Raw genomic sequence first — 14,920 nt, forward strand, 5'->3', positions numbered from 1 at the left:
AAGAAAGGTCTACTATCGAAGAAGGATTGAAATGGCTGAAACGATTTTGTGAAAGGTCGAGAGAGGTGATATGGTTTGAAGACAAGATTTGACCACTGAAATCATTACGTGAAAGGTTTAGAGTGGTTAGAGAATGAGGTTTTGAAGACTGCTATTGGAATGAAACTTGCCACGTAGGTAGCTGCAACTAAGGTCTAGCTCAATCACTTCACCTGATTTGGCACTGCACGTGATACCCTCCCAAGTACAACAATCGCTGTTATTCGCCCATGACTCTGTCTTCCGATGAGACTTAATACCATTGCTAATACAATAATCATAAGCATAGGGAGAGTTTTGAACCTCGAACTCGGTCTTGAATTGGAGAAGTGCATCCCTTTGGTCCAGACGACACAAGTGCGAAGTTGGAACCGCAGACACGTCCTCATAATTGTGAACGAATAAGAAAAGTATAGAAAGAGTAAGAAAAATGGTACTGGTTAAGTTCCAAAAGACTTTCATTCTTCTTTATAATTTTTCTTGAATATCAAAAATGAAAGAGCATAAAGGACAAGGAAATTGGTGATGGGTAACATGCTTCCATGCCCATCTCTTTATATACAAAATAATAGTCTCTGTATTTATTATTTCACAAAGAAAAATCCAATATTCATCACATCCAAAGCAAAATCTTTATGTCGGATGGTCAAATTTCCACACATTTTGGTCAATTAAACCTATGAAGCACGGCTACGGCAATCAATAGCTGTCTCACGTACCGGAGACGTTTGCGAGACTAGTAAAAGCACGGGACGACTCAGAAACGTCCCTCCCACGTTTAGGAGCATTGAAGGGACAGGAAGAATCTTTGGGGACGGAGTGAATAGATATGGAGACGTTTCAGAGACTCCTGAGTGTAAAAATATTCTTATACTTTTAAAGATGCATCAACTCCGTATCATGTCACTACTCTCCAAACATATCAAACGAGATCACACACAAGTATACAAAGGAGTGAAGGACAGAAACAGCTTCAAGAAAACAACAAACTCAACTGAAACATAGCAAGTCAATTGTTAATATTAGAGTCAAGACACGGGAGCAAAGCCTATGTTTTGTGGTATGTTTCACTGTCCATGGTTTTCCATCTTCATTCAATAGAGTGATCCCACATTTACGATTCATCAAACCGTTAGACCTTGAAAAGTCTGTTGGAAGAAACTGCAACGTATACAAAGAATAGTTTATATTCAAAAAAAAATTATACTATTTCTGGTTTATCAAATGCAGAGCCGCAGAGGAGCAAACTTTCACCAGCATGTCTCTGCTTAGATTCTTGGCGGTGACACGAGTTACAGAACAGGATTTTATCTGATAGAGATCCTGCTTCTTGATACTTATCCGAGTCTGATTCCTTTCCCACTTTACTTAGCTGTGAAAAAAATGTGTCCAAAATAGTATCCCTCTTGAATCTAGCCTCCCTGAAGATTCACAGAGGTGAGGTCAAATCTTGAAGATAGCCCAAGTTTCGTTGAGTTTTCGAAGCCGGTGAAAGTGTTGTTGGAAAGATTCAGGTAAATCAGCTTTGGTAGCCTCCATAACCAGCCAGGCACTTGTCCTTTGATTTTATTGTTGGAAATGTCTAGAAACGACATATATTGCGATCTTGCAAACTCCGGAAACTCGGTGATACCGCAGCCTGACAAGTGCAACTGATACAATAAAGGGGGAACGGGAACTGGACTCTTGTTTGTGATTGAAACAAGGTTGCCTGAGAGATCCAACAACCCGAGCCTCTTAAAATACGACAAGAAATCATTCAAGTCAATGGTAGTGGTCGTGTTCAAATAGGATATGTCAAGATATGCGAGCGACTTGAGATGTGAGAAGATACTAAAGTCAACTGGACCTTGTGTCTTGTAATCGGAAAGTTCAAGTTCGACGAGGTTGGTAAACTTTGATATCGTGCCTGGGATTGGCCCTCTCAATTTGTTATTGCCAACATATAACCTTCGTAGCTTAGGTGGTGAAGATATATTCCCAAACTCAAGAATACCGTTGAGTTGGTTATCAGACAAATCAACAGTATCCATAGAAGGAAGGGTGAAGAGGGAAGAAGGCAGGGTTCCAGTGAAAGCATTGTTACTTGCGGAAAAAAACGACAATTTGGATAGTGAAGTGATGTTATGAGGAATTGTTCCTGTGAACTGATTGTAAAAGAGTCTTAAATATGACAACCCTGTCAAATTCAGTAGTGCAATCGGAAAGCTTCCATTGAGCCTATTTAGACCAACATCTAATCTGGTCAACTGGTTTAGATTTCCAAAAGAAGATGGGATTTCTCCAACAATATCGTTCCCAGAAAGGTCAAGATAATCGAGGTTATATAGATTTCCAATAGAAGATGGAATCTTACCCGTAATTTGATTCAAATTAAGATCAAGGTAAGTGAGATGAGAAAGATTTCCAATTGAAGATGGAATCTGACCAGAAAAGCTATTAAATGAAAGATCGAGAGAGGTGAGATAAGAAAGGTCTACAATGGAAGAAGGATTGAACTCGCTGAAACTATTTCGCGAGAGGTTGAGGGAGGTGATATGAGAAAGGTTTCTGATAGAAGACATGATTTCACCACTAAAACCATTAGCTGAAAGGTTTAGAGTGGTTAGAGAATGAAGTTTTCGAAGACTGCTATTGGAATGAAGCTTGCCAAGTAGGTTGCTGCAACTAAGGTCTAGTTCGATCACTTCACCTGATTTGGCATCGCACGTGATACCCTCCCAAGTACAACAGTCGCTGTTATTCATCCATGACTCTGTCTTCCCATGAGGCTTCTTAATAAGATTTAAATAATCACAATAAGAATCAACGGAAGAGTTTAGAACCTGAAACTCGTTCTTGAATTGGAGAAGTGCATCCCTTTGTTCCGGCCGACACAGGTGCCTAGTAGGAACCGCAGACACGTCTTCATAATCGTAACCGAATAAGAATAGTATAGAAAGAGTAAGAGAAATGGTACTCGTTAAGTTCCAAAAGCCTTTCATTCTTCTTTTAAGCTTATTTAACTTTAAAATGAAAGAGCAAAGAGAAAAGGGAAATTGGTGATACGAGTAAACATGCTTCCACGGCCATCTCTTTATAGCACAACTAGGGTCGGCCCGCCCTACGGGCGGGATGTGAATCTTAAAACAATTTCAACAATTAAGTAAACATATAATATAAATTTTTATCATATAAAATATACATATTAGTTAAATTTTGTACATGTCATTGTAATTGAATATTTTTAGTTCACATTGAAAAATTTGTGATTGAGTTTAAATTTCTATAACAAAATGCAAATGATTTTAAAATCATGCGGAAAATATCTTTTTAATATGTGTATATATATATCGTTTAGATTAAATACATAATATATAAATATAATTAAATATTTAAATATAATATCTTTGATATATATATATATATGCTTACAGTAAACTAAATATTAATTTTCAAACAACACTTAGGAAATACTAAAACGATTTTACTTTTGAATTTTTATTTATATATATTTCTTTCTATCAGAATTTGCGAATGAATTATTTTTTAAACCTAACAATATTATGGATGTACTAATTAGTTACTTTGTTTTCTAAAATTGTTACTTTTATAATTATGTCAAAATAATTTCTGTTGTATTGATTATATTTTGTGAGGTATGTACCACTTGCGTTGATTTATTTGATATGTATTTGTTTTAAAAGTATTGATCAATACAAATACATAATATTCTTTTATTTTTCGTGTTGTATTTTGACATACTAAGCATATTTGGTGGAACAGAAGACTATCATTATTGTTGTTTTGCGTGCTTGTCAAGTCAGTTACGGTGCGAATAATCCATAATCCGAGTATGAAAAATAGTTACCATCGTTATTGAGTAAACAAACTAATATTAATTCTTTTTTATTTGTTGTTTTAAAAGAGAATGTTTTGAGTAAAATAGGTTCATAAAATTATAACAATAAAGATCAGAACGATACTTCATTTTCAAGTCCACCAATAGACCAGCTCGCAAAAAATAAAAATTCTAGCCCTGTTATAAAATGACTAAAGTAAGTTTGTAATGGACAGATTTTGATATCAGAGTTCAAAAGTCGATGAATTTTCCTAGTGAAGCAACACTGTTGGGATTCTTTAGTATTTGAGTTCATCAAGTATACACCATACTGCGTGGCATTCTGAGAAAAGAAGTCTTGATCCAGCAATGCTATATCATACGTTAGAAACAACACATTAACCCTAGTACTGTAATAAGAAGATGTCTCCATTAATTTGAAAAAAAAGACATCTCCATTACTCTGTATAATCTTTTTCTTTTTTGTTTACTAAAATTTTGGAACAGCAAGAATTCCACCGAACAAAGTCGCACTGATAAACAAATTAAAGATCTTGTTACAAAAAAAAAAAAAAAACAAATTAAAGATCTATTTTGAAGTTATGACTTTGTTTACTAACTTCGTCGGTGTAACACAACGCATGATAAATAGAACACATAAGAAGTAAAGCATACTGATCTGTAGCTTTGCAGAATAAAAGTAAAAGATCTACACTTGCAATAGAAAAGATCAATAATAATCCAAATCTTGACAGAATTTTAACAGCTTTCAGAGAACAACAATTAGGGAGAAAAAAATCTTCGCAGAATCTTGGGTAGAGAGATCGATTGTAAGCAGCTAGATATTCTCAAGAATACCAAAGAACATCATGTTCTGGAGTGAACCTTTTGTCTCCCACAGCCCACCGTCCGTTACGCTCAAAGGACAAAGCACAACTGCCAGAAATAAAGACACAATATTATACAGTTCAACATAAAAAACTTGTTTTAAAAAAGCAGATCTCATTGACGAACAAAATGACCCTCAAAATTCTTAATGAAACTTCAGATAACTCAAAAAAATTGCTTGTAGAGTCTTTCCCAACCTCATCTGCTCAATTTGTAGATTAGACTCAGCATAGATACAATCACAAAGAGTCACCGTGATTCCGAACTCTCTGTAATCTAAGGAAAAGTAGATCTTAGTTATATGCAATGGAAGTAACATGATAATATTTTCATGATCTAAACACCAACCTCTTGATGACATGGCGGAGAGCTTAAAAAAATTCCCAGATGCCTTAGCTGTGCGAAAGGAGAAGCAGTTAGAGATCAAAGAAAAAAATGTTCACATTTTTACATATAAGAAAAAGCTTAGAAACTGAGATAATACTGCTTATGCGTCCTAGATCTTCAAAGGATCCAACAGTGAGAATAAGTCTTATTGAAACTGAAGCAGCCATATACTTTGAACCAAGTGAAGAAACCCTTACTGCTCATCTAAAACACAAAGTCGAGTTTCTCAATCTAGGGTAACATGCAATCTAATTGAAACACGAAACACAATCATAATTTCAGTATATATTAAGAATACATCACATTGTGCTACACTAAGAGAAGAAGAAACTAACCGGTTAGAGGAGCGACGATGATTGACGGCGAAGAAGGAGATGGTGACTGCAAAACATGAACAATACAAAAAAAATCAACAAACGTATGCAAAATCAAGAGTACAGATGATGATGATGATCTACAGAAAGTAAAGTTACCTTTTATAGGGTTAGAGACACCGCCTTACAGATCAAAACAAAGCATTGAAGACTACATAGTGGGAGAGTGTATCAATGGGAGTTAACACAAACCCATAACTCGGACCGTTTCATATAGTAGGGAGAAGCAAAAACGTCAACTCGTCGCCGTTGACGCAGAAGAGAGACGATCTTTTTTTTCAGTTAAACAAAATTAGGATTGGAGCGCAGAACAATCTAACTGGGCCAAATATACCTTCTACTTTCAAGCCCAACCACACATACGAACGAAGCCCATGACAAAATAAGTTTAATGAAATGCTGCACTTTGCAAATAGGACACATGTCAACGCCAGGATCAACGAATTTGTGACCTGGAATCTGACGTGTCACCATGAGAGATACATCTTTCTTTTATAGATATAGATAATAGACTAAACACACACACAACTATCCATAGAGAAAAATACATTATTCATCAAAGCAAAATCTTTGTCTGATAGTAGAATTTCCGCACATATTGGTCCCCTACACTAATCACATGAATTTTCAAAGAAAAATAAAATTGTCTACACCAAAAAAGACGTAATTTATGAAAGTCTTATTTTTGCTTAGGTTTATATTTGGATTTAAACTAACGTTTACAAGACCCATGCATATTGCATATACAAACGACCCATGCATCTTGACCCCAAAATACTAACGTTTACGATTACGAGACCCAAGCATATTTGCATATATGTAGTCTTTCGATTTGATAGTAAATGTTTTGTCTTTTTTACTTATTATTTAAAAATTCAAGATTTTAATTATGACATTCCTAGCTTTAAAAAAGAACTAATTTAACTGCTAAACTAGTTAACTTTGATAGAATTTCAAAATAAGAATGAATATCTTATATTAATAAGAAGAAAACAAAACACATCAGCCTTTTCAAGAAAAATCAACAGCGAGCGGTCTTATTTTTATTTTTGGTTTATTCCTCATGACTTCCAAAATGAGAAATATATGCAAAATGACAAAAAGAATAAACTATTTACTAAGAATCAATCAAAATGAACAAAAGTATCAATTTGCTTGAAATCATATATAAAAGTGAGAACATTCTTCATGACAGAAGAATCAACTCTTCTAGTTGACAAAAAAAAAACCACTAATCAGAGTAGACTGATCAGAAAGTTGAATCAACTCTTATAGAAGTTCTAGTTGACAAAAAAAAAAAAGAATCAACTCTTCGTCTGTGAATGTACTCACGATCGAACCATATGGCCCATATCATAGTGAGTACATTCTTCAACTAATATTCCTCATGACGAGAAGAACGTCAGGAAGAAGCCAAGATTTTACTCGATCGCTCTATAGTAAACAAAAACAAAAATGTTGATGAGCCAATCAGTTACCGCATTTGTTCTTTCTCACGTCCATAGTAACAAGTTTTTGGTGATAATCATCACACTTTCATTCGATAAAATATACAGAAAAGAGACGACTCGTGATGAGAAACCAACATTCCATACGGAAGAGACTAGTTGGTAAGACTGGTTCAGATTTTTTTATAATGATTTTCCCCACTTTCTAGATTAATGTAATTTTGTAATATACATTATTAATCGTTTCATAGTTTCAAGCAACTTGCGGGAGACCTTCCAAGTTCACAAGAAGGTTAGGGGAATCATCTACCTTCATCCATGAACCATCTTCACAACACGGTTGAACTACAAAGCTGACTCCTTTCACGTCCGAATCTAGCACCAGTTCCGAAACGTAATACGCCGGAATGTGAGAGATTCCGAGGAACACTCTCTTGCTTCTTGGTTTCTCCAGAACCTTCCTCGATCTTAGTACATCAGTTGACTTCACATTCTCTGCATATACATTATACACTGGAGAAACAGAATCTTCAAGCTGTTTCTGTCTCCATTCTAACTTAACCCTGAGGATCTTAGAACCGGAATTACCCGGTACAAGATCTAAGTTACGAGCCTCAATGACCCATGATGACGCTGGAGGTAAGGAAACGAGGTTTTGCTGGAGGAGCTGAACATGATGATCTTTGATTGAGATGTGACCGAGCAACGCAACGTACTCAGATGTCTTTGTCGAGTTCTCTGTTCTGTAGCAAAAGGCAGAGATTTCAGTCAGTGTGTGTCCATCCATGACAAGGCTTGTCTCGTGTACCGTCCACTCGGATACAGTCTGCTCTGATGTGACGAGGCACTTCAAGAACATGTGATCTAATCTGGTGGTTGTTTCTTTCGGTGCTACAAGTATGGATTTAGTCTCGCGTGATGGGGATGAGAAGCAAAGCAGGAGTCCAAATTTAGAAGTCTCATGATCTGATTTCACCTGCAAAAAATCCGAAATCATCCATTAGTAAGAGAAACAAGAAGATAACCATAGCGTAGATGTATCTAAAAGCAGAGGGACTTAACAGAGTAGGAGATTGTGATGGGGGAAGAAGAAAGGTGGAGAAGAGGTTTAAAGAGCCTTGCTGTGAAATACACATCTCCCTCGAGTCTTCCTTTGAATACAATGTTCCCTCCTCCGTTATAAGATGCCTCTCGTGCACTAACAAATAGATGTACTTACAGTGAACGGTTTGCTAATAAATGTATCTAAATCAACAAAGAAGTCAAAAACATATTTAGTACAGGGACAGAACTCACTCAACAGTGACCTGAATGATATCAGTGTTGTCTTCCTTGAACTCTAGGAGTGGCTGACGTGAATATCACAACAAATACAAAAATCAGATGAGAAGGTAGACAATATTATATATACAGTGAAGGACGATAAGATGGTTGAACCTGGAGACTTTGGCAAGAAATGTTGTACCATGGAGCATCAGATAACTGGCGACCCTCGAGTGAAACATGGTAACCAAATCCCTGGACAGACGAGAAAAGATATTTTCAGAACATTAACATAAATCATAGCCAAGACAGTCGATGCATACTTTATACCCTTGGGTTATTGTAACAAGATAGGAAGCAAGACGAAATAAATCTCACTTTACCTGATTGAAATCCGAGTAGAAAGGCAAGACTTGTGGATATGTTTGGACTATTCCCCATGACTTCTCAACAAGTGACCACCATCTGAGGAGAAAACGCATAAACGATAATAAGATGACAAAGAAATGGCAATTTCTTATAATAATCAAACAGGCAAAAGAAGAGTATTACTTATTCTGAGCTGAATGAAAATTAGGAGGTTGTGCAGTCTCATATACCCATCCGGGAGCGAAAATGGCAGCTGATACATTGTTTCTCTTCAGCAAATCAAGTGCAGTATTAACCTATCATATATAGATTAATGAGACAATGATGACATATTATTGGTTGGTGTTCTAAAAGAGTTTCTGAGACATACAGTCCATTGCCCACCACCAAAAGAGCCGCGACCAAATACATCAATTCCCATGTAAACATCATATTTTCTGTCCCCTGCAACTTCAGCTGATAGTTTAGGGTAGCTCTCCTGAAACAAAATCACCAAAGGCATATATAGAAGAAACACAAACTGGAGAAATAGATAAAACCAAAAATGGTACCTTCCATGTATAGTTCATGAAGATACCATCGCACAAGTCAAAGAATGGTTTGTTCTTCTCATTCAACTGATCTTGCCATTCAAGATCGCCACAAACAGTGACACTGTCGTACCTGCAAAAAAAAAAAGTTGATCAGATTAAAAGTGGTTTACCAAAAGAAAGAAGTAAGAAAGTGAACAACTCACCAAATAACCAAAGCCCCAGGCGCAGATAAATGCAAGACTTTTGTTAGATGGCTGACGAATTCCTTCAAATTAGAAATTTGTTCTTCATCAATTTCGTTCTCTATATTTATCTGCAGGTAAACAGCTAACATTTCAGAAATGCCCTTTTATCCACTTCATCAATTTCGTTCTCTATGTTTTGGATGCAGATACGTTACGCAAAAACATCTACCAAAAGACAAAACTCACCAGCCATCCATCGAAACCTAGAGAAGTAGAAAGCTCAGCCAAACGCTCAGCATACATCTGAGCAGACTCCTTAGTGGCAAGCATCTCTCTGCAGGTAGCTTTACCTTCATCCCATTCTGTAATGAAAGTCCCCAACACCTATTAACAATAACATTTTACATAAACACACAAGACACTAAACACTTAAAACACCTTTTAACATTTCCAATTCATATACACAGACATTAAAAATCTGAACTCTACACATCCTAATCAACTAAAGAATGTCTCTTTTACCTTAACGCCATGCCTATGAGCTGTATTGGTCCAGCAAGGAGGAGGAATCGTGACCAGAGAATGAGAGAAGTAAACGAACACATCCATCAAATACCAATGCCAGATCGCGTATCCGGCGTCGTTTTCACACCCTTGGATCCACTTATCGTCTACGTAACCTCCTTTCATATCGTGGCACACTAAAACCCTCGGCCGATTATTAGGTAAGTCTCGCCGGAGAGGGACGGTGGAGCGGTTGAACTGGAAGTGGAACGAGTCGAAGTAAGAACGTGATTTCAGGTCTTGGAGTGATTTGATCGGGAATGAGATCGGTGACGACGGTGCAGATAGATCGAGCAGCGGTACCGCCTCGGACTCGGATTCTGCGCCGGTGTCGGATTTGGGCATGATAAGGGAGAGAGGGAATGACGTGAGGAGCTTATTGGAGAGGGAGAAGAATAGGTTGTAGATAGAGACGAGTGTTCTTCGTGAGAAATAGGCGCGAAGGAGGTCTCGCATTTCGAGAGAACGGTCAACGGGATGAAGACGACGAATACGATGGATGGCTTCCGATTTTTCTTTGTTTTTTTTTAATTTAATAAAATGGCTTCGTTTTTCTTATTAGATAAAAAGCATAGCATATATGAAAATAAGATGGCGTTGTTCTTCGTTTCCTTTGTTCGTACGCTAAATAAAAAGCATAGCTTATGAGAAAAAAATATCATTCTTTTCAAGTGAAGAATCCACGACATGGAAATTACATGTTTTTATTTTTAGTATAAAGTAGCTTGCACGAAAGCAAGGATAGAAATAGAACGTTGCATATACGGGCCTAGAGGATTAACATGAACATCTGGACTCTTCTTTATTGGGTCGGATCTAGATGTGAAGTTAAATGTTGTTGAACCTTCAAAAAATTGTGATTAGCAGCAAGTTAGAACCAATACTCAACTGTATCATTGTAGTTATACTCAGGTGGTATTTGAAGGAGTGATTGAAAGATATTTGATCGTAAGAAACAAAAAAAATGCATGTGTTCTTGTTGAACGAGGCCATTCACAAAGCAGCAATTTAGCCCATCGACGAAGGAGCAGCTAGCTAATCATTGGTGCTTGCCTGGCCTTCAAGATACTTGCAACGAGCATCTCTTTGCTAAGTTCTTGACATTCTTTTTTTATTAACTGTAATTATAAATTATGCTTATTCTTTTCTGTTAATTATGTTATATTAAACTCAATAAATTAGATCCAACACTTGAAAGAGTAAAGACTATAGAGTTACTATATTTTACATTAGCATCCATTCCTTGTTCAAACCCAAAATTTCTATTGCAGACCATTCGTTGTTTCAGTATTCTCAAAGATCCAGAGAATCCAAGTCAAAGAACTCATGACCATTGTGTGGCTCGAGCTGAAGAGGATGCGGATCAGAACCACCAGGGTGTATCCGGTTTTGGCCTTCATCCGGACCGGTACCTGTTAACATGCATTCATCTATATCACCTAGGAGTTCATCAACATCAAAAACTTCATTCGGATCCCATAGATCCTGCTCGTTCAACATATCATTACACCAACCATAATCCGCAACAGTAAGCACTTCTTCCTCTCCCTCCTCCATAGATTTCTCAATCTCCTCGGATACTCTGCCCCAATACTCCTCATCAAACTCATCCAGCAAATCGGAACTCATCCTGGTATCATCTCGTGTAACACAAACATCACCACCAAGAACCGGTTTATCCTCGACACTACACACCTCAGACTGACTCGAAGTGCTAGCAAGAAACTCAGAGTTATCAACACACTGTTGAGGGAAGTTAAGGCGAGCTGAGGGACCGTACATAACCCTAGCAGCTTCATCATAAGCAGAAGCAGCTTCTTCGGCGGTAGGGAAAGTGCCAAGCCAAAGCCTGCTTACTCTGTTAGGTTCCCTGATCTCTGCAACCCATTTACCCCAAACCCTTTGTCTGACTCCTCTGTAACTACATTGAGTATTCTCTGGTCCTCCTTTGCCTTTCATACACCCTTTCTTCGATCCTTTCGCGGGAACTTTGCGTCTACGTTTATTCTCTCCTTGTTCAACAGTGTCGTTGTACTGTTTCCACTTCTTTAGCCTATCAGCGACGGTTGTACCGTCTGCTCGAGACCTTGATTTTCTCTTCTTTGATGATGATAATGATAATGATGATGTATCGGTTCCGGTTTGTTCATAAATTGCCATCTTTAGCTGTAACTCAAGACACCTACACAAAGAGACACTGAGCGTGAGAACAACGAATTAGCTAAAGCTCATTAATAAAAAAAAGGAAAAATCCAAAATCGACATACCTAATGGGATTGATAACTTCAAAAGTCCAGTTGAATCTCTACTTCAATGGTCAACAATAGTTTTTTCTCGTTTCGCTGCTGTGTTCTCTCGTGTAACGATCGTGATTCGTCTATCTTGTTCTTCTTCGTTTTTTTTCTAACTTCTCCAAAAGTAAAATAGCTCTCGGGACCAAGGGGTCAAGGGGTATTTATAGAGGTTTCTCTAGACAATTCTGATACTTTTTATGAGAGAGTGGTGACGTGTCACTGGCTAATTCGGATGCCGAACCGTAGATGTTTCACATGTTTGACACGTGTCTTAATACTAACCACAAAAACACGCTCCCGATACGGCTAAGCAATTGGATTTTTTTAATTCCTTAATAAACACGCACATACACAAATAGCATACTTGCTGAGCTTCAGGCCTTCAGCTATTAACAGCCCATTAAAACGAATAAATTGGACCGATCCACATCGACCTAGTTTAATATCTAACCGGCCGAGTTGTTATTCCTGCTTTTATAGCCTTCAGTAGAAAAAGTGAAGCCACCATTACAAGGCAACAACCATTTAAGAATCTCTTATCTGACCCCTAAACATTCTCCTCCTGAGAGCACTGCTTCCTTGAAAGTTAAAAGTTCAAACTGAAAGCATACCAAGTCAAAAGGATTCACAACAACCTACAAGTTTTTTCTCAACAAACTAAAACATTATTTTGTACCCAAAAGATTCTAACTTTTTGTTTCTTCAGTTTTTGTCAGAACAAAAGCAAGTATGCAGAGGGAACTGCAAACTCCCCGAGTCTCTGTTGTGTTACCATATGCTTACGAACTTCCCTATGTCCTTTTCAGTTGAACTATCTCTTTTCTTGATTCAAGCTGCAACAAACCCAAACAACAATACAAAAGCGACTTGGTTATTTGAAAAGCTCATGAGAAAAAGCAAGTAACAAATCACGAGTTTATCTTACCAGCTCCATCTGCAAAGTAATCATATACTCAGCTTGTTTCATCTGAGTTTTCTTCAAATCTTTCACTTCCGCCCATATCTAGCACAGAGGAACGATATTCACAAATATATTTTTATAAGTGAGAGCCCTGAATGTAAGCAAGCTGTTTCTATAATTCAAAGTAAGACCCATCAAGTTACCTCACTCAAGATGTCCAGGTAAGTGGGTGGGTTTTCCATTTCCATCTTGGAAAGATCCATACGAAGCTTCTCTCTGTCAACTCCATTGTCCTCACCTGCGTCTCCTGTCATGGCGGAAACATAAGAGGACCCACAAGGAGATTTGTCTATATTCCCTTCCTCATATTCCGAGAGCAGCATCCCATCTTCCCAATGATTGGGCACCGTAGAAGAAGATGCAAATCCTGTGTTATCCACAAAACTGTTGAACCCATCTTTATCGTTAGGTTCCTCCAAAATCCTGTTCAGTCCTTCCAGATGTGGTAGAAAATTTGATGCAGCATCCCAATCGATCTCTGACTGTGTGTCCTCAGCAGAAACGTCCTTGCCATGTCCTAGCATGTTGATAGCTGCACCAGAAGTTCCCTTGGTACTTTCTTGGCGTGAGGAGAGAGCTCGAGAAGAAGCTGGCCAAGGGTTTTCAACTCCTTTACTCGCTTGAGATGGAACTTCATTAGTTGAAGTTGAAGACTCAGACACGTTTCTCAGAACTGATGAGTAAGATACACCAGATTGCACCACTGCTTTCTCAGCTTTGCCAAGGTTGACTAATCTTGGACCTGCTCTGTGTGCTGCAGTTGAATCTTCTCCCTTGTTCTCACTTGAATCATCTGAAGATTTGAAAAGACTGCTCCACTTATCAACCCGTGCTGCTCCCACATCACCTATCTCCACAAGTGAAGATGCCGGAATAGCCTTCCTGGATTGTGGCGCAACGTATTTGGAAGTTGACGGTGCCCTTACATACGGCGACGGTGAAAACATACGGAGCAGCTTGTTCGTCTGATCTCGGTCAAGCTCAAACCAAAACATCTTCTCATCCTGGTAATTACTAGCAATCACTGGACTAAACTTCTCTTCAGCCAAGGGCTCACACCTCACTCTGACTCTTATCTTCACCTGTGTAAAAACATTTACAGAAGGAGTTACATTTCCATGAATCAACAAAACAAAGTCTTTAGTTACTAAAACAGACATACCTGAGCAGGGTAAGGACTTGGATCAGTCCCATTAGGAGACCAAGCTTTGGGATCAATGTTCAACTCTCCCTCACTTGCAGCTTCAAAGATACCATGAAGCGTTCTATCACTGTAGTTAAACAGAAACAGCGTCAAACCAGGATCAATGTTCTTGATATACGCCATGTGAGCAGCTGGCAAACCTGGTAACCAAACAAAACAAAACAAAGCATCAATTTTCAATCTCAAACAAAGCCTCAAAAAAAGATTACAACTTTTGCATAGATAGATAACTAACCAAACAGCTTCTTAGCGTAACACTCTTTGATAGTGCTGAACTTGCAACCGAATATAACTCCACAGAGATCTCTCTTCTCAAGATTCCTCGCGTTCCAATTCACATACGAGTTAAGGCTATCTGGAGCCAACGTATAGGTCTCCTTCTTCCTCCCTGCACCCATCGCCTTTTCACCTGAAATCAAAATCGGTTTACTGAATCGATTCACTAAACCGGTTAACCGCTTCCAGAAACCCTAACCACGAGCGATTCGCAATCCGAGAGAAGGCTAACAAATACTAAACCCTAGAGTTGATCTCAGCTCCTAACACCTAACAAACGGAGAAAGAAAGGTCGCATCATACACACACACACAA

At 38.0% G+C, this 14,920-nt stretch overlaps 4 protein-coding genes and 1 pseudogene across 4 annotated transcripts; all 5 read right to left on the reverse strand.

Annotated features, from left to right (window-relative positions):
* Window positions 1-13: 13 nt before the first annotated feature.
* LOC130505780 (receptor-like protein 43) lies at window positions 14-756 on the reverse strand (annotated as a pseudogene).
* Window positions 757-894: 138 nt separating this feature from the next.
* On the reverse strand, window positions 895-3,065 carry LOC130505782 (receptor-like protein 53). Its single transcript, XM_057000388.1, has one exon. The coding sequence runs from the start codon at window positions 3,021-3,023 to the stop codon at window positions 1,452-1,454; it is 1,572 nt and encodes a 523-aa protein (XP_056856368.1). The 5' UTR covers window positions 3,024-3,065; the 3' UTR covers window positions 895-1,451.
* A 3,965-nt stretch (window positions 3,066-7,030) lies between these two features.
* On the reverse strand, window positions 7,031-10,480 carry LOC130505781 (cytosolic endo-beta-N-acetylglucosaminidase 2-like). Its single transcript, XM_057000387.1, has 11 exons — window positions 9,829-10,480; window positions 9,553-9,690; window positions 9,325-9,434; window positions 9,140-9,251; window positions 8,959-9,066; window positions 8,772-8,884; window positions 8,603-8,684; window positions 8,394-8,474; window positions 8,253-8,305; window positions 8,019-8,154; window positions 7,031-7,932 (listed from the first exon to the last, which is right to left on the reverse strand). The coding sequence occupies exons 1-11, from the start codon at window positions 10,324-10,326 to the stop codon at window positions 7,210-7,212; spliced, it is 2,154 nt and encodes a 717-aa protein (XP_056856367.1). The 5' UTR covers window positions 10,327-10,480; the 3' UTR covers window positions 7,031-7,209.
* A 317-nt stretch (window positions 10,481-10,797) lies between these two features.
* LOC130505784 (dehydration-responsive element-binding protein 2B-like) lies at window positions 10,798-12,289 on the reverse strand. The gene is made up of 2 exons (XM_057000390.1): window positions 12,138-12,289; window positions 10,798-12,052 (listed from the first exon to the last, which is right to left on the reverse strand). The coding sequence occupies exon 2, from the start codon at window positions 12,028-12,030 to the stop codon at window positions 11,164-11,166; it is 867 nt and encodes a 288-aa protein (XP_056856370.1). The 5' UTR covers window positions 12,031-12,052; window positions 12,138-12,289; the 3' UTR covers window positions 10,798-11,163.
* A 134-nt stretch (window positions 12,290-12,423) lies between these two features.
* Window positions 12,424-14,790, reverse strand: LOC130505783 (uncharacterized). Its single transcript, XM_057000389.1, has 5 exons — window positions 14,565-14,790; window positions 14,288-14,469; window positions 13,269-14,207; window positions 13,090-13,167; window positions 12,424-12,997 (listed from the first exon to the last, which is right to left on the reverse strand). Exons 1-5 carry the CDS (start codon window positions 14,725-14,727, stop codon window positions 12,956-12,958), a joined length of 1,404 nt encoding a protein of 467 aa, XP_056856369.1. The 5' UTR covers window positions 14,728-14,790; the 3' UTR covers window positions 12,424-12,955.
* Window positions 14,791-14,920: the final 130 nt, after the last annotated feature.

Source organism: Raphanus sativus, unplaced genomic scaffold, assembly GCF_000801105.2.
Source record: "Raphanus sativus cultivar WK10039 unplaced genomic scaffold, ASM80110v3 Scaffold2577, whole genome shotgun sequence".
NCBI lineage: Eukaryota > Viridiplantae > Streptophyta > Magnoliopsida > Brassicales > Brassicaceae > Raphanus > Raphanus sativus.